General features: G+C 37.9%; 2 protein-coding genes across 3 annotated transcripts in view; both read left to right on the top strand.

Moving 5' to 3' along the window:
- Positions 1–253: 253 nt before the first annotated feature.
- Positions 254–3,627, top strand: phpt1 (phosphohistidine phosphatase 1). Of its 2 annotated transcripts, XR_013771659.1 has the most exons (4): positions 254–611; positions 1,728–1,855; positions 1,984–2,869; positions 3,036–3,627. XR_013771659.1 is itself a non-coding variant. In XM_079256804.1 (3 exons), the coding sequence occupies exons 1-3, from the start codon at positions 446–448 to the stop codon at positions 2,074–2,076; spliced, it is 387 nt and encodes a 128-aa protein (XP_079112930.1). In that variant the 5' UTR covers positions 254–445; the 3' UTR covers positions 2,077–3,627. The 2 variants fall into 2 exon arrangements, 1 of the variants encoding a protein (XP_079112930.1); XM_079256804.1 differs by having other exon boundaries at positions 1,984–3,627.
- Positions 3,628–5,684: 2,057 nt separating this feature from the next.
- The window catches only part of mamdc4 (MAM domain containing 4), a gene marked incomplete at both ends in the record, with an annotated part of 27,126 nt that continues 13,045 nt past the window's right edge, over positions 5,685–19,765 (top strand). Inside the window, 12 exons of the mRNA XM_079256381.1 lie at positions 5,685–5,700; positions 8,344–8,436; positions 8,544–8,705; positions 10,957–11,082; positions 11,217–11,450; positions 11,550–11,675; positions 12,577–12,732; positions 13,638–13,741; positions 13,976–14,131; positions 16,743–16,833; positions 16,943–17,056; positions 19,601–19,693. Of these exons, the coding sequence (XP_079112507.1) occupies positions 5,685–5,700; positions 8,344–8,436; positions 8,544–8,705; positions 10,957–11,082; positions 11,217–11,450; positions 11,550–11,675; positions 12,577–12,732; positions 13,638–13,741; positions 13,976–14,131; positions 16,743–16,833; positions 16,943–17,056; positions 19,601–19,693 (1,471 nt within the window). The remainder of the gene's footprint in view (positions 5,701–8,343; positions 8,437–8,543; positions 8,706–10,956; positions 11,083–11,216; positions 11,451–11,549; positions 11,676–12,576; positions 12,733–13,637; positions 13,742–13,975; positions 14,132–16,742; positions 16,834–16,942; positions 17,057–19,600; positions 19,694–19,765) is intronic.

Raw genomic sequence — 19,765 nt, forward strand, 5'->3', positions numbered from 1 at the left:
TCGTTCCTTTCAAATTAAGAGTATAACAGGTCTTATTTATTTCGACGTTTATTAAATCTGTTTCCAGCTATGTTATCCCTAATATAATAGTCATAACATGATAGTAAATATAAGTTTTTAACAGCATGGTAATGAATCCATACTCCTTTAAGGCTGAAAGGCTATCTAAAGCTAATTTTAAAACTTTCGGGTTTTCATTTACATTTATTTTGGAAGCTTAACCGGAAGTGCTAGCTAGCTGCAGCATGGCGGAACATATGTGAATGTGTTGAAGCTGCTTTCTTTTCCATTCATTTATCCATTTTTTTTTATTTACGTCTACATGATATGAAGAGCCCGTGAGCTGCGGAGTTTCCGCGCATATCGACACGGAGCTTTCTGAGAAAATACGAGCCTTTGGTTTGCTGCTAGTAGTTTACTGGTGTGCTTGTTAAGAGGCTGGAAGATGTGCACGCAGACGAAGGCAGCGGCTCTCATGGCCAACATACCGCAGGCAGATATCGACCCGTCCGGAGTGTTTAAGTACGTCCTGATCAGGGTTCATAGCCGAGAAGAGGGGGATGATTCGGAGGTGGATATTGTACGAGGATACGGCTGGGCAGAGTACCATGGTGAGTCATTGTACCCAGGGCCGAAGTAAAAGTGCAAAGGCCTCTGGGCCCAGAATGTTCCAGGGGCCCCCTTCCCCACCACAACATTGTGAAAATTATGAATGAAACACTGTGAAACTAACATCTCTCAGTCAATGGTACCAATAGAAATACACTAGACACTGTGATGTAACTATCTGGCTTTTATATACATTTCGTTTTATGTCCACACTGCTGGTGTTTTACCTACATGGGCCCGAAGGGGGCATGGGCCCCTGGGTCTGTGTCCATAATGCCCATTGGATAATCCAGCCTTGATTGTACCCCATCAAAACATGGCGCAGTCACAGCTACAATGCTCTCCAAACACAACCCCTCATTTCTAACACTATTACGAGTAGGGCTGTGACGATACGCTTTTGTCCCAATTTGATTACGATTTTTTTGGGTGCCGATTCAATCTAAATTGCAATTCTCACAATTTTTCAATATTGTTGATTTTTGTAGATGAAAAAGAAATTAAATGTGTAAACCTTTTTTTTTTTTTTTTTTGTCATTTTTCTTGGTTTCAATGAGGAAAAAACAACACAGTAGCCAGACCATTATTCTGCTGCTATAATGCCCAAGCAGACAAGTTAAAAGATCGATAAAAACGACAAAAGTTTTATAGAGGATTATTTTTATCTACTTGGGGAAAAAATAGATTTTTAACAAAAAAATCTATTTTAAAATTGTGAAGCAAAAAAAAAAAATCCAGATTTTAGATTTTTCGATTCGATTTTCCCACCCCTAATTATGAGTGAGACATCTGTAAAGCTGTGAACCACACTGCAGCACCACACAGCCCACAATTCCCAGCTCTTTTCCAGTTAAATCACACCTTTTCAGTTGCCAGTCCACGTGGTCAGACCAGATGACCTTCTTTTACCTTCCTCTTTAATGTTTAGAGCAACTTGTGTAACAGCACTGTAAGATCAGACTGCATTGTGGTAACACAAGACATGTTGAAGATGCTCTACTCTGTTTTCCAGCTATCACAATCTTGCCTCAGTCACGTTTACGCAGATCCTGTTCTCTATTCTTCCTTTTGCATCCAGTGTATCAGCTGAAAGACCAGTGTGTTCTCTGTTCTTGCAGCTGATATCTATGAGAAGGTTTCAGAGGAGCTGGAGAAAGGTGGCCACCTGGACTGTGAGTGCGTTGGGGGAGGGAGGATCAAGCATGATCCTCAGGCAAAAAAGATCCACGTATATGGGTACTCCATGGTAAGAGGATCCAACTAAATGAAATGTTCATGTTAATTAGATGGATAGGAAAATATTCCAACCCCTCAGCTTGAATCAAATGTTGTTTTGTGAATTATGGAAAGTTGACTTTTTCTTTGTCTTTGCAGGGATTTGGTAGAGCAAACCATGCAGTGACCACTGAGAAACTGAAGGCTCAGTATCCAGACTATGATGTGACCTGGGACAATGAAGGCTACTGAGATGAACGGAGAATATAACTTCTGCAGGGTTCCCTTTTTCCTGGACTGACTAATATTTTATTCAGCCCTTCATTAGCCAAAAAGATTTATAATGTCTAATAAATTAGTTCTTGAAACCTCATCAATAGTCCAAAACCAAGACTGACTCACATAGACCTTATGCAATGCGAAGTAGTTTTTTTTTGTTTAATGCAAGAAACTAATTACAAAATGGCTTTTTTTCTATTGCAGTCCGTTTTATTCTCCTTAGTTTTAAAATCTAAAGACATCTGCCAGAATAAAGTTTCTTATTTGTAATAGTGGTATCTAATTTGGAAACATGTTGACTACAGTACTTTATAGACAGACAGTCACTCTGCTCTGTATACTTTCTGGCACTTTGTTTATTCCATTGTAATGAAAATCAGAATAGAAAAAAAAAAACACCCATTTTTATTTTTTGGTGGAAAACCAGATTATGTTGTTAGTTTTTCATTTCTGTTATGAAGAAAAACTGAAAAAAGCAGAAAAACCTGGAAGTTGTTGTGTACGCTGTGATGACTACACGTCCAAAGTCATGTTGAACTTGTCTGACCATCGTGATAAACACAAACAGTACTTCTTTACTTTGTTTGGCATGCATATCAATAAAATGAAAAATGATTTTATGTGTTACAGAATGATTTAATTTCCAGCAGTATCTATCAATACCAATCAGCTCAATTGATAGTTAATGACTGGCCAACAGTTTCCTCCACTGATGTGCGCTTTCTGCTCTTTAATATGAGTTGAATCTACTATTTAATTCTGATGTGTTACATTTTAAAGCCTTTCAGTGTGGTTTATGATGCACCCAGAAGGATGAACGCTCATAAGTTTAAACTATTGAACTGATCAGAAGGTTTAAGGATCAATGACTTGATATTAGCATCCCTGACTTTCAGCTCGCCTTGTAGATGCATCATAAATCACACTGAAAGGTTATATTATGTACCTTATCAGAGCTAAATAGTTTATTTAACTCATGTTAAAGAGTTGCGAGCGCAGGCAGGCGGAGTAAATTGTTGGCCAACCATAAACTCAATCAAGCTGCTTGGTATCGGCAGATACAGGTAGAAACAAAAACATCCTGCAAGACATAAAACCGTTTTTTATCTTCTTAATAAACATGTGAAGCAAAATAAGGAAAAATTTAACTCTGCATGTATTTATCATGATGATCAAATGAGTGTAATGCAGCTTTGAATGTGTAGTCACTTTTGTTCTGAACACAAAGCAGAAAATGGTTTATTATCAGAATTTTGTCTACTTTTGGGAATGACAATTGGAAAAATGAATGTTTTTTTTTTTTCTATTTCATAATTTTTTTATTTTTTTATTTTAAAGGCATAAACAAGCTGCCTGAAAGTACACACACCTAGTCTGACTTGTTTTAGAGTCGCAGAACCTGATAGATTTGATCCAGGTTAAAGAAATGTTAGAGCGTTGTGTCTTGTTTTGTTTTTTGGGGGTTTTTTTTGTGCGATGTAAGTGTCATAAATGTTTTTTAAATTCTGCTTAGCAGTTGTGTACCACCCCACCATTGCAAAGAAATGAGATAAAAACATCCCTGAGCAGTTGCATATCTTTTTTTATTAAGCAAATAGATACCACCTGCTGACTACTGTAGCTCTGCTTTAATGTGGGTAGATGGAAACTAATTAACCGGTTATGACCCTGAAGAGAAACACACATTATTTTATGCATACATAACACACACTACCAGTACATACTATCATTTTTAAAACAAAGGTGTAAGTATGAATGTAGAGGTAGTTAGTTATAACTAAACTCTGGTTATAACATGCCAAACTTATTGATTATTAACTTTTTTTTTTAAGTTTTTTTTTTTTTAAATTTCATATGTCTACTTAGCCCCTGTTGTGGAAAAAAAGTCGGTCAATGACGAGGAGTGTGGTTCTGAAGTGAAAAAGATTACAAAGTTTATTGAACAGAAAATAAGAATAATACAAATTGCAATTTGGAGAGACAGTCCAGAGGTCAGACGGGGCAGAAGTCTGAAACGCTCTGAGTTCTGGACAAAACCATCCTTTTACCCTCGCATAAGGGCATCAATTGTCTGCCCTGAATCTGTTATTCTAAAAAAGAAATGTATGTCGTTAGCCGTAAAACTCTTCACAGGAAGAGAGTGTTCTAATCAGATCTCAGATGTCTGAATGCAGACATCTCAGGGTCCTCAACACATTGCTTTGTCTGTACAAGGGAATAAGCAGACACTGTCACAAAGCTTAAGTTATACAGTTCATCATGACCTTTTCAGAAAGCCCACAAAGCAGTAATCAGAAATGAATACACGCTAGGACTATGAAACTTGTGAAAATCTAAGTCAGAACATAAAATTTCCACAACAGCCTCTAACAAGGTTGAGGAATAAAGTTATCTAAAAGGAAATATTCCCGTTCTTGAGGAGTTCCAGGATGAGCACGATGATTTTCCGCCGTGGAGCACGGCTAATGGTCGAGGGCTAATTCACATGTCCGCTAACGGTGAGAAGTGGAAACCGGTTTAAGCTCTTTCTGGTGACATGGCCTCATGTTGGGATGAACTGTAATTTCTTAGATTAAGACATTTTTTTGTAAAGTGAATCCCAGTTTAACTAAAGAGCACTGACACCGGTATGATATGCTAGTAGCCCTTATGCTAACAGGGCTTTAGCTTTCTGCAAATAAGGTACTATTTTTACCCACTGGCAAGATTTAATTAAACCATTGTTACTTTAATGTTTGTCAACACCAAATACCCACCAAAATACCTCTTAAGGCTTTATTTTAACATCTAGCTTTCCATTTTTAGCCTCAGCTCTCAGCAAACAAAAAGCTTAAAAAACATTCAAGAAATGCTCACTGAATGTTTTCTAAAGCTTACACAGCTGTTGTAACATTTGGGAAACATTGAAGGGATGCTTCATGGAGGTTTCCCAAAGTTACAGCTGTGTCACCTTCTGGGAACAATCATGGAACATGTGCAATTGCTCACAAAGTGCTGAAACGGATGTTCAGGGAAACATTTCCTGAACATTGTGGCGGCTTTGTCGTGGTTTGATGCAGAACAAGTCACGAAAAGTTAAACATTTAGCTTGAAAACTGTTGTTTGCCAAAACTGAAACAAGTACAACTAAATTATATGAACATGAATGGTATAAGTTCTGGTCCCCCCCCACCCCATAGACACTAAGGCTCTGCTTTGTGCTACTTTTTCTTCCTCTTCAAATGAAAGTCTGTCATGGCTTAGTGAAATATAAAGGTGAAAACAGTGTCTGAGGTACAATGACCAGATCTGCACCAGTGCATTCTAGATGTGCATTAAGTCTCGTCTCCTTGTTTGATTGACATGAGTGTAACTCAAATCAGCAGGCGGTGTGATGTGACAGACGTCAAATATTTTGCCACACACAATTAGTAAAAGCCAGTTTTGTTTTGTTTTTTTTTCCTTCACAAAAATGAAGACTGGACGTAACAATGGGGGGCAGCGCCCCGTTTTGTGGGATGTGGAAAAGTAATTCAAATACGAGACTAAAGCATGACATCTGGCCACCCTAGTCTGAGGAGGCCAGAAAGACAAAGCGGGAAATGGATCGCTCCAGAGGTAAAGATATAAGTCCACCTTGGCAAAGAACTGTCTGGACCCACTCTCTGTTTGCTTCAGTATCATCAGACTGCTAAGTTCGCTCTTTGCCTGTTCATGTAATCATGTGATTTTCTGCTTTCTGGTGTTCATTAAGGGGCAAAAAGAAAAATCAATAACACAAAAGTTACCATAAAGTGATGCCAAATGTCTCAGAAAGCGAATGTATCATATATGTCACACTCGGTTCGTACAGACAGATGGACGGACGGACGGACGGACAGATAGATAGATAGATAGATAGATAGATAGATAGATAGATAGATAGATAGATAGATAGATAGATAGATAGATAGATAGATAGATAGATAGATAGATAGATAGATAGATAGATAGATAGATAGATAGATAAAACTTTATTCATCTCTAAAGGGAAATTCAAATTGCCTGGAAGCTCAATAAAAGCACTCGTTCTTCCACCTTTCACAGGTACCTTATTAAAAATAAATCAATAAATATTTAAACAGACAGACATTGGTTAAAATCACATGAAAATCACAATAAAACTAACATAGGCCACTCTCCCTAGATGAAAACGTGAGTGAACTAATATCTCAGACATAAGTGGGTCAAGCAGCAAAATGTTATATAAAAAAAATGGACACAGAGAAATGAAGTCAATGCTTTGGAATTGCTTTGTAAAAGTCCTGACCTTTCTCTAATAACAACATTGCTATTATAGCCTGAAGCAAGCAGTTCATGTGAGAAGACTCAGTAACATCTTGAAGCTTTGCTGTATGAAGACTGATCAAAAGTCACTGTGAATGCTTACTTGTAGCTTTGCATACATTATATGTGCTTGATGTTTTCCATTAGTATAAGCGAACAAATATAATATATTTGTCTGATTTATTTAGCATGTTTGCTTCAGACGTACTATTTCAGACCGTGTAGATGTCGAGTTTTGTTAGAGGGAAACGTTTTATGAGTGTTGGCTGCAGTTGCATGCTGGGTAATCTTAAAGTCCATCTGTTATCTCTTGGAAAGAGAGTTCAGAGTCAACTAATGAAGTCTCTCCAGTCTGTGTTCAGACCTTCAGGCTGAAACTGTTGGAGAAGAGAAAAAATATGTTGTATCTGAGGAGCTCAGCCCTTCTGCTGTTGACTCTGCAGTGGGGTAAGAATACACTTTAACACTGTTAAATAAACAAAACGCTGCCCTTTTGCTGTTATTCTGCTTGCATTGAGAACTGATGGGTTAAATATTACATGGAGACAAACATCTAGACAAAAATGATTTTGGTATCATTTTTAGTCTTTCCAGATTTTTTCCTTAAAATTTAAGCTGTTGTAAAAATGTGCATCTAATTTAATTAAAGGTCATGGATGATTGTGGATCTTTAATCTCCATATAACTAAAATGTGGCGTTGCATCTTTATGTTTTCATCTGTATGAACCACATATAATAAATATGAAAATGATTGAAGTATTTTATAAACTGAATGTGTATGAACTGGTAGGACTACATGTTTAATGTTTGTACAGTTAAGCTAAAAAGTAAACATGATAATGTACACAAAAAGATGTGCTGTTTTGCAAAGTATGTTTTTTCTTTTGTTTGTTTGTTTGTTTTTTGTCTGCACAAAAAATTCCAATACTAAATACCAAATACTAAATTCCAAATATCTAGAACTCACTGTAAGCAAACGGACTCTGACTCTGTCCTTTGGTGGTGTCTAAAAGGTTTTATTATTATTATTATTATTATTATTATTATTATTATTATTATTATTATTATTATTATTATTATTATTATTATATCTACATATTACAAAGTAAAATATCTATATGATAAAAAGAAACAACAACTGTGATGTAAGCCCTGTGATGGACTGGCGAGGTGTCCAGGGTGTACCCTGCCTCTCACCTGAAGGCAGCTGGGATAGACCCCAGCTCCCCCTCAACCCTTTCGTCAGATTAAGCAGATTCAGATAATGAATTAATAAATGAACAACAAGTGTGTTTACTGGTTCCCTACTAATCCTAAATAACTAAAAGAAATCGGACATGCAAGCTAAAATAAAGTTCAGGAGATTTTTTTTCTTTCTTTTTTTGCATTGTGCTCTTGAGTTATATTGGAAGGAAAGAGATTGCACTTTGGAAGTGTGGAAATATTCAGTACCGGTTGCCAAATTTCCAGCTGTTTGGCCGCTCCAGCTGAAAGTCCTGACTGTTAATCAGAGACCTTTGGCTGGATGGATTGCATTTGGCTGGCGTTAGCCTGATTATTTCTCTCTGGCCTTTGAGCCTGTTGGTGTAAATTGGGCCATAAATCGTTGACAGTAATGTGTCCTGATAGGAAAGTTTGGGGCAGATTCATCTCTGGGATTTTATGCAGCGTGAAATTCACATAGAAGCAGAGATGAAAGATTTCTTCTTTAGTTCAGATACTTTTGCCTCACAGCGATGAATTTACTCCACATCAGTTTGTTTGTTTCAAAGCACAACATTTTGAAGTTTGATCATTAATTTTTTATTTACTCGAAACACAGCAGTTGGAAATAAATGTCCAGTCCAGGTCTACCAGGTCTTTTTCTTTTTTTTTATTCTTTTGACCAGATCCACCAGAATTTTCTCAATAGTCTCCATCTTTACATATTACAGCGGCTGCTTTACTGGCTCCTCAGTGTCAGACTCCTGAGAGTAAATGTGATTTTGTCTGTGACTGTTCGGACTGCAGTGATGAGGAAAACTGCGGTAAGTTCAATGACATTTGCCAGATATCAGTAAATTCTCTCTTCAGATCTGCTAGCATGTTTTAGTGAGGCAGAAAGCTGACTGATGTTTCATTTAAACCTCTCAAGGCTACAGAGGAAAAGCTTTTGAGTGTGACTTTGAGGATGCAGGAATGTGTGGGTGGACTAACCAGTCCACAAGTGAAGCATACACCTGGGAGAGGATTCAGAGAGGGGACACTTTTCCCGACAGTGGGCCAGCTTCCGACTACACCACCGGCACAGCTACAGGTATAGTTTGGTGGTGTTGTTCTTATAAGTGGACAAGATTTCTGTAGCGAAGTTAAAAATACAAGACGTCCTTTAAAGGCGTTGCTTTCCAAAAAGGAGTCATGTTTATTTGTTAGTTTCAGCATCTTTTCTGCAAATGTTATTCATTGTTCTGCACTACTCTCTTTCATATTAGTGAGTTAGAACATCTTTTATCCAACCTGAAGACTTTGCTGCTTTATTCCTTACTTTCCATCAGCAGTGTTGGGATTTATTTGATTACGTACATTATACATTGATCATTTATTTCTTGCAGCTTTTATCCCCTTTGTAGCATTTTAGTTGAATAATCATTCAAATGTTGTTTGGTGCCTTGTTTTTTTTTTTTTTTTTTAATTCAATTCTTCACAAATTGTTTTTAATTTGGTTATAATGTTGTTTTTTTCTTACATTTTCTATAAACAATCATGCTTGTTGTGAGTGACTGGATTTTATTGTGTGATGTTCAGAAGGACCTCTCTGCAAATCGAGTTTTCCTTTGAGGAAAATAAATTGCTGAAACAATATATGTTGTATAGATTAAGATATGCAAACCGACTGACACTGCTGATGTGGGATTGGAATAAAAATGTACTGTTGAGTTTGGTACCCAGACTCTTGATCTGAGGGGACGAGGAAATAGAAGTGTTATTTGTGATGAAAAAGCTTTGCTTATGAAGACAGTAAAGTGAGGGAGGAAGGTGAAATTGGATTTACTGTAAAGATAGAGGTTGGTTACATCTGCCTAGCAGGGAATTTTGCGAAGAGCAACATGATAAACAATGAAAAGAAGGGACCCCAGGATGGTTCCCTGGGATACACCAGTTCTAAAAGGAGGGGTGCTGAGAAGTGAAAGACTTGAGCTGGATGAGCTGCAGTCTGAGAGGCAAGATTTGAACCAGCCTTAAGGGCTACTAGATATGGGATGTATTTTAAAAATGAAGTATATTTCCTTAATCTTTTCATATGTTACCCCAAAAGCAGCAGTGAAGATAGAGCAGTGTTTTTCAACCACTGTGCCATGGCACACTGGGGTGCCGTGAGAGATCATCAGGTGTGCCATGAAAAATTATCCAATTTCACAGAGTTTGTTCTAAAAAGGCGCCCTGTGTCCATCCAAACAGACCCAGGCCTGTGAAAGATCATACAATTCCTTTTTCTTTTGTTTATCTGATTAAGTTCATATTATTTATATAGGCTTTAAAAAAAAAAAAAAAAAAAAAAAAAAAAAACATTATTGGTTTGTGGTGTGCCCTGTGATTTTGTGAGTGAAAAAAGTGTACCTTGGCTTGAAAATGGTTGAAAAACACTGAGATAGAGGGCATTTAGCCATTAAAAAGGCAACAATCTAATGATTTAAGACAGTGTTTCCCAGTCTTCGTCATCAGGTACCATTAACCTGCATGTTTTATCCCAGGGGTGGTCAACTCTGGTCTTCAAGGGCCTCCTGCAAGTGTATGATGTTTGACTGCTTGTTTATTATTTAGTTATTTTTCCTCAGTGATTCTTTCTTTCTTTCTTTTTTTATTTTACAAATTAATTTAAATACAGCTAGCTGGCAAATGTGGCTGGGGAGAGGGAAGTCTGGGCTTCCCTGCTTAAGCTGATGCCTCCATGACCCGACCCCGGATAAGTGGATGAAAATGGATGGATGGATGGATGGATGGATGGGATTAAATGCAAATAATTTAATGTGGATACAAATTTAAATACAAATAACATTCAAACACATTATGGATTAACTTAACGAAATGGAGACCAAAAACAGAATTTGACACAGCACATAGGAAACTGATGATGCTGTCACTGTAAGTTATACATGTGAGGCACCAGTGAGCATACATTAGATGTGTGCAAACCCACATATCTGATCAGGTAGATTCTGTCTGGTGAACGAGAAGACGAACCCTCTGACTAGTTATTGGGTTTCTTTGGAGCTGAAGTGCCGTGAGATGCCAATGTTCCCCAAAATTTCCTTGAAAAAATGAAATATTTCAGCCCAGGGATGGACTGGTGACCTGCCTGTTGTGAACCCCGCCTCTCCCTGAGTAGCTGCTTGGGATAGACTCCGGCCCCTCCACGTCCCTGCATTGGAATAAATGAATGTAGAAAATGAAAGGATGGATAATTGCAGACTTCCACTGTAGTAATCTGTTTTGGCGAATCAATGATTCAATTGCAAACTGTAACCCTGCACTGAGATGTGGTACATTTATTATTTCTTCTCACATAGGCTGGTTCATGGCAGTGAGCGCAGTGATGCAGGAGTCTCTCCAAACTGCAGTTTTCATTTCTCCGGAGATGAAACAGTCTTCACCAACATGCCGTCTGCGCCTCAGATATTTCCTGTGGGACTCAGGTAACAGCACAATGAAACAACCCACTTAAAGGCGGGATTTCCAGTTTTTATCTGCAGGCATTTAATTCCTGCAGCTCTGTTTTGTCTTGACACAAACCATACATCTATAGAATCTACTGTTCCATTAACTACAGGTCACACCGGTCTGGGCTTTGCACCTCTGTGGGCGTCCATCCTGCATCAGGACTCTCAGGAGGCTGTAGTTTGGCGGCCTGAAGCCTCCAGCATCCGTGGCTGGAGGGAAGCCACCATCTTTCTGGGCCGGATTCCCTCAAGCTTTCAAATTCGTCTTCACTCACAGCGCTCAGAGGGACGAAGAGGAGATGTGTCCATAGACCAGCTGGAGTTTCTGGACTGTGCTTTGCCCTGTACGTCCCTCCTCTGTCTGACTCTCATAAGTATTTAAAAATTAATTTAGGGAACGAATGTTAAATATTTTTATGTCTTCTTTTCCTCTACATTATCAGTGCAACTCCCTGGACAAGAGTGTGAAGCAGGGATGGTTAAGTGTACACGTGGGGGGTGTGTGGAGCAGCGGCAGGTCTGTGACGGCACCGATGACTGTGGCGATGGGTCTGATGAAGAGGGCTGTGGTGAGAAATAACATATAATCTGAATTTGTCCGACCCCACCTCTACAGTTAATAGGAATCTGTGGAAAGCTGTTCAACATATGACCCTCAATAAAATTTCCTTGGCCTAGTGACATCCTTTGTGGCCCCCGCCAACTGTCTCATACATCTATTTAGCTTAACTCGGTGATAAGGACCTATCAAATTTGAATGCTGTCAATTTTGGTTCAGATTCCATGTTATTCTATGAACATATGAGTAAACTGTGTTTCATGGCGAGCATTTTTTATTCTGCAGATTGGCATGGTAACACAATTTGTCGTATTAGATTTCAACCGTATTTGGTACCCAGCTTGCCACAAAGTTTCCTGCTGAATTTGGAGTCAATCACATGAAATCTCTCATACTAGTTTGTTCAAATACAATGTGTATAAAGTGACAAAATGGGGTTCAATATATGCGTAAACCCCAAGATTGTGGACACCCTGTTGCCATGGGGACATGACTTTTTTTGGGGGTGTTCCACATGTGTGCCAAATTTTGTGGTGTTACTCAAGGCAGACGTTCGGGACACAGTTCATTTTTTTATTTTTTCTTGTTCTAAGTGGCACTGTAGAGGCGTTTTTTCATCGGAGCCCATGCACACCGGACTTTTCTTGTGTGCCAAATTTCACAACTCTTCATTGGTGTTTAGGGGTCAAATTTGAGCTCAATGTGCTAACAATAATAAACATTTGTTCCGTTTGTGCTGTGTTTGGCCTCCTTATCGCTCAGACACTAATCATATGATAAAAACAAGTCACAGTAGCAGGTTTTTCTGGAAGTGGAGCTGCATTTCTTTGTCATGTGGTCAGACAATGTGACATTTATTCAGTCTTACTGATGAGATCATCAGTAGATGTGGGTTTTTGCTGTGTCTCCAGGGGAATATCGTCATTGTGACTTCGAGGACGGCCTCTGTGGTTGGGACCTGAGGTCACTTTCAAAACTGAAATGGATCAGAACAAATCAGATGCAGATCTCCCAAACAGAGCCTCAGAAAGGTCCAGGCAGGGATCACTCCAAAAACACAGCATCAGGTATCCTATTGAGAAACATCAGAGCACACTAACCCTTTGAGGCATGCTGTTCAGACTGGCGGTAATCAGACGCAGTCTCACTAGAATTTTCCTAGAATAACCACATACAGTTGTGCTCATATTTATTCATACCCTTTCAAAAAGGAGGAAAAAACAGCTGCCTGTAAAATAAGCTGAAAGAGACGAAAGTAATAACAAATAAAAATCTTATAAAAATCATTACATTATTTTATAATTCCGGTTCAAAGGAATTATTTTTTTAAAAAGCAAACAAATATGATCATTCATTACATGTTACATCACTCATAAACTAATATTTTGTTAAACAATCCTTTAATGTTTCCTCTGCAGCCAGGTGTTTTCTGTTCCTCTCAGTCAGACTTCTGCACCTGTTGACAGGTATTTTGTCCCACTGTTCAACAGAAAAGTGCTCTAAATTGTCCAGGACCACTTTGTTTGTTTGTTTGTTTTTTCTTTCTTCAACTCAATTAAATGAAAAAACAGCGTCTTATATTACTAAATTATATTTTTGCAAAATTTTAGTTATCGTTCCTTTTTTAAGTGTCCAGTTTGAGTGACTGTTGTAAATTCAGTCTTTTCTTTAATGAAAGGGGATGAATACATATGAGCACAACTGTAAATAAGCGGTGACACGAAGAACAGTTTTAAATTATCCAGTTATTGTAATGCGGGGGTGTCAAACTCCAGTCGTTGAGGACCAGTATCCAGATGGTTTTTGTTGTTTCCCTCTACAAACACACCTGATTCAAATCTAATGGATCCAGCAGCTTTTTGTTAACCTGTGTATCAATTTGAGTCAGGTGTGTTGGAGCATGGAGACTACAAAAACCTGACGGAAACTGTCCCTCAGGGACTGGAGTTTGACACTTGTGTTGTAATGGCAGGTTACTTTCTGTATGTCACCGTCCCGGATGCTGGTCTCTCAAATGACTGGGCAGCTTTTCAAAGTCCCTCGCTTCAACCCACTAATAGTTCACACCCATGCAAGGTGAGCCCCCCTAATGGTGTTTTTTTTTCTTTTTCAAGACATTTTTGCTTTTACTCTTTAAATTAATTTACAGTACAGTCCTAGTTTAACCAAATTTAAAAATAAGAAAAGAAAGAAAACACCTGATAAAACTACTAATTTATTCTGGTTTTTTTTTTTTTGGTTTTTTTTACATTTTTATGTGTGTGTGTATGAATGTATTTTTTCATTCATTCCTTTATTCATTCATTGTAGATGGTGATGTACACACACCAGTTTGGGCCGAGGTCCGGTGGCTTGACGGTGCTGGTGGCAGACCATCAGATCACCCCCGTGTGGGAGAGAGGTGGAGCTCTGGGTGACCTCTGGGTGAAGGCAGAGGTGGAGATAGTAACCAACTCCATTTTCAAAGTGAGTGTTTCTCACAGGGTCATAAATATACTGTTGAATCTACATAAAACCTACCAAAGTGTTACTTTAGGTGAATCACATACAGTGAATATTAGGACTTTCTGTAAAAAGTCAGACAGCAGGAATTATGAAGACAAGGAACATTAAACAGTAGGATGTTTATGGTCAGTAATAGTGCTTGTTGTTGACAGAATATGGTCAGTTTTTAGAATAAACATGCTTGAAAATGAGATAATTTTAAATATGAATTGGTCGTAGTTTATATAACAAAATTATATGAGCTGATTTATACAGATTTATATACTGTGAGAAAATAATGTGTTACCATTGGAAAATCTGCTTTCATTAATTAAAATAAAAAAATAGAACAATGTCATAGGGAAACACAAAAAATACTATGTATTAATAAGGAAAAAATTATTCTAAAACATGGAAACAAGAAGATTTAGTTTAGACTGATTTAATGTGGAGAGCAGCAACGAACGACTGTTGGACTCAGAGCAGAACAAAGTGATCGAACATGTATCCGTTTTATTGCAGGATTTCTTAAGTCGGCCATAAGACAAGATAAGATAAATACTTTATTGATGCTTTTAAAAAATGTGTTTCACCAGCACACTGGTCACTTTACTGGAAACAACTCTCCAGTTTAACAAAATTAGCAAACTAGCCAATCACACAGCAGTTACTGAATGCATTTAGTTATGAAGACAAAATGCATTCAGTCATGGTCAAGACGACTTGCTGAAGTTCAAACTGAGCATCAGGATGAGGAAGAAAGGAGATTTTATTGACTTTAAACATGGCATGGTGTTTCAGAAACTGCTGATCTACTGGGATTTTCACACACAACCATCTCTAGAGTTTACAGAGAAGGTCTGAAGAAGAGAAAATATCCAGTAAGCAGCAGTTGTCTGGGTTGAAATGACTTGTCCATGTCAGAGAAGAAATGGACAGCTGATCAGCAGCTCTTTCTAGAGATACAGCGGTCTAGGCAAAAGCTCAGAGGGGACAGAGCATTTGCAGCTGCTGCTCCAGAACTGTGATATTCTCTACCGCTACAAATTAGAGAATGCACATTGCTTACAACTACAAAAAACACACCTAAAGACCCATTTTTATGATCTGGCAATTTATCCAGTTTGAGATTCTGCTTTTTATTCTATTTTATGTACTGCTTTTTTTTTTGTTATAATGCTTTAATTTCTTTTACTTTTGATTGTTTTTATTTTATCTTTTATTGCTTTAACTACTATTGTTATAATCTCAGTGCACTTTGTTGCAGCTGGTGTTATGTGAAAGTGGTAAATAAATAAAGTCGAGTTGAGTTGAGTTGAGTTGAGTAGAGATGAGTTGAGTTGGTTGGACATGATGGAAAGGCAACATGAAGTCAAAAAGCCACTGGTTTCAGCCAAGGCATGGAGAACATCATCTCTGAAGACAGAACATATCCAGCCTTGAAGCAGATGGTCTACAGCAGCAGAAGACCACACTGGGTGCCACTGGTGTGAGCTAAAAACAGGAAACTGAGGCTACAAATCATACAGACTCACCAAAACTGACAACAGATGGAAACGTGATGCCTTGTCTGACGAGTCTCCATTTCAGCTCCACGTTCACATGGAAGGATCAGATTTTGGTGGAAACATCATGAAAACATGAATCCATTCTGACTTGTATCAGGCTGGTAGTAGTGTAGTGTTCTGGGGGTTCATTTCTTGTCACACTTTGAGCCAATTCAGCATCATTTACCCACCACAGCCAACCGGAGTACTGCTGCTGACCATGTCCATCCGTTTATGAGCACAGTGTAGCATCTTCTGATAGAAACTTCCAGCAGGATGATGCACCATGTCACAAAGCTCACATCATCTCCACCATGACGATGAGTTCACTAAACTCCCAACGACCTCCACCAGATCTACATCCAACAGAGCAGCTTTGGGATGTGGTGGAATAGGAGATTTTCATCATGGATGTGCAGCTGACAAACATAGATCTTCAGTGCTTTTCTACAGATAAAGTCAAAATACTGAAACTGGATACAGCTAAGTTGCTGTGCATCATATCAAACATTCAGTATCTGTGATTGATTTGCTCAGCAAATGCATTTTATGAATAAAACAAGACAACATAAATGTTTTTTTTTTTTGTAACAGATGTGATGTACAATGTTGGCATTTTAACTGATAACTGATATACCGATCAAAATCCTAATGTCTGATACCGATATCAATCGATACTGATATTTTAGAAAGTTTTGCAAAAAAAAAACCAAAAACATAAATTTCTGGAAAAGTATACATGGCATTTGTTACATTTTATCGTTTTGAGTTAGAGACTTAGGCGCAGAGTTTGATATATAAACTGTGTATGGTGTGGAAAATTGTACCATTTAAAAGGTAAAAAACAATTCTGATAATATCTAATATTGCATCTTAATTCCCATGATATTGGATATCACTAATGTAATGTTTATAATACAGAAAATTAATGTCACTTCTGTCTGATTAAGGATTTCAGGTGTTAAATCAATTTGAAGCTGATCTTTAAGTCTGTTGTGTTTAGATTAAAGTGCTTTCCTGACATGTAACATCACTTCATCCCACAGATATTGATAATGGCAGCAATCAGAGACTTTGAATATGGAGGTATTGCTGTTGACAGCATCATATTGTCTCCTGGATGCCGTGTGTCAAATGGTATGTTTTATTAATTTTCTTTTCTTTTTGGAATATAATGTGATCACACCAGCCGAACAAATGAGAATAAACAACCTCTCCTGCATCACAACAATCTCTTTTTGAGCAGAGAATAACACCCTGCAAGGATTCCCTAAACCTCCGAAAGACCCGTGCACTTACCCTGATAAGATGTGTGACTTTCATGTCGACTGTGCAGGAGCAGAGGATGAGAACAAATGCGGTGAGTATGTCTGTCCTCTTTACTCAGGTTTCCTTTTACTGACTGACAAGTCTAGAAGGGATGAATTGTTTAGAGCATTTCAGGTTTGATCAGGATCAGCTGGAGCATCATGCCTAATTTAAAAGCCAAACCTTTAAACTGCTAGTGGCAGGTCCACAAACATGCATCTGAAGGGCTCAGTCTCATGGAAGAGATCCACAGATTTTGACATGTTGGTCTTATGGACAGGACATCAGACTTAGCTTTCAAACAGCTGTAATACTTCTATTTAAAAAAGCACTTCTGAGCTTTGTAAGAGTATCTCAGTGAGGTTCTCCCTAACAACAGCTAATCCAGCATCCGTCTTGCATCCTGTCTCTACTCTGAGCGCTCTCTGGCCAGTAAAAGTCAGACTGATGTTGACTCCTGTCTTACTCCACTTCCTCTGATAATGTCCTGTTGGGTTTCTTTGCTGAATCAGCGATGGTGTGAGTTCAAAATGGCCAGTGTGTTGATATCCACAGACATTATATATACATGGACACCTCATTGTGCGCTGGAGAGTGAACCAGTGTCACCGCCATATTGGATCGGTCTCCTCTTTCAAGTCTTGCTGCAGAGTCAACATAGTTTCCCTACATGACTGTTTTCTGTGGAACAACACGTATACATTACACACAAACAAAACACTTTTCTACATAATTGGTTCATAAATAATGTTAACACAGTGAAAAATCTACTAGATGCAAATTATAGATTTTACTCCTATGAGGTGTTTATGAAAAAATATGATATTGATGCTTCACAAAGAGAGTTTTACATGGTAAGATAATTACCTCCACCAAGGAGGTTATGGTTTTACCAGTTTTAGCCGTTTATCTGTTTGTGTTCAAGATAACTCAAAAACCTAAGGACAGATTTTCATTAAATTTTCAGGACTTGTTGGAAATGTGAAAAACTGATTTAATTTTGGTGGTGATCCGGATCACCGTTTGGATCCAGGAACATTTTAAAAGCCTTAGTGGACGTTTGCACTATCTGTTTTTCTGGGTTACTTTTGAATTGTAAAATTTTGATGCAATACTTTATTTTAAGACGTTCTACAACTGTATCTCTATATTGATAAATTAATAAATGTAAAAAAAGAGAGTCAGCCATAGTCAAGAGAAAACCAGCAACTATTCCCAAATTTTGTTCAGCATACGGTTGCAATAACTGGCAAAATATTGAAAGCCGATCATGTGGAATTACATTTCACAAGTAGGCCTAGGCTAAGGTTGAATAATAAATTGTTATTTGACCAGATAAAAATAGATAGATAAATCCAAATGCATCAATAAACACTCAAATATCAAATTCATTTATACATTTATCTATATTGTAGCTACCTTATGTCTTTGTTAAATAGCATTATAAAAAATATTTTAGCATAGAAGCACGTCGTTTTTAATGTTTGACAGTGACCTGTATCATAACAATATCTCTGCCCTTTGTAAGAAACCAAACTGTGAGAAAAATCAGTAAAAAAAAATTGGTGAAGTTTTTGTTGTGGTTGGGCCTAAGCCTTACAAATGAATGCAGTGGTGCATGGGAGACCCACCCAAGATGGCGGCGTGATGAGACGTAAGCTCGTATAGGCAGAGTGATACAATGCGGCATCTACTTATATATGTCTATGGTTGATATCCAGGTGCTGGCATGTGACTACCTGGGACTATTTAAAAATAGACTCAAGACCACCTTTTTTTATTTATTGACATATTTATTTATTTTTTATTGATTTATTGATTTTTAATCTTTTACACGTCCTTGTCTTACCTAATTTTTTGACATATTTTATGTACTTTTTATGTATGTACATATTACTTAGGTTTAATCTCATTGTTGTAGTTATTGTCTTACAGAATTATTTATTTCGTTATTTTATCTTCTGTGTCTTTATTTTATCTTTTCAACCTTTTATGTCCTGTGTTATATGTTATGGGGACCCTCTGTGTCAGGGGCCGCACCGGTTTGACAAGCAGTGTCATTGTGATGGGGTCATCCTGGTGGGGATGTTGGTAAGGGTTCTACACTGCAGCCATACGGCTGTGGTGTGGACCCTGGCCTGGGCGTTCGCTGTAACTGTGTGTCTGTTGGTCATTCCTGGGGCGGCTCCTGACATGGACAGATTCCCCAGATGTCGTTTCCTTGCAGCAGTGTAATGCCAGATATAGAAGCCAGATATAGAGACAGAATACTGAAGTTATTAGTTGTTATTTTGGCATAAATGTTCAGAGGAAGGGTTGTGTGCTTGTGTGGGTAATGTGCGTGTGTTTTTTAAGTTTGAAACTGTTTGTTTTTTTGTTTTTTTATGTTGTTAAGCCCTTTGATATGCTTTTGTGTGAAAAGTGCTATACAAACAAAGTTTTATTTGATTTAAAATAAAAAATAAAAAAAAGTTACAACATATGTCGGAGTTGCAGCATATTACATGACTGACTCATTTCTGGAATTAAGTCTAATGTAAATTGTTGTGAGTGTTTTGTTTCATTTTGAGTGCTACTTCTTGCATCATGTCTCCAGGGGATTTCTCCTATACTGAGGGCAGCTCTGGCTGGACCGACACCAGCTTGGGGAATCAAGGGTGGAGGCTGCATGAAAACTCCACAACTGAAGGTGCAAAGACTTTATTCCATTAATGAGTTACTAATGAATAAAGATTGCAATAACATTGTTATGTTTTTCCAT

This window comes from Telmatherina bonti, assembly GCF_933228915.1.
Source record: "Telmatherina bonti genome assembly, chromosome: 17".
Classification (NCBI taxonomy): domain Eukaryota; kingdom Metazoa; phylum Chordata; class Actinopteri; order Atheriniformes; family Telmatherinidae; genus Telmatherina; species Telmatherina bonti.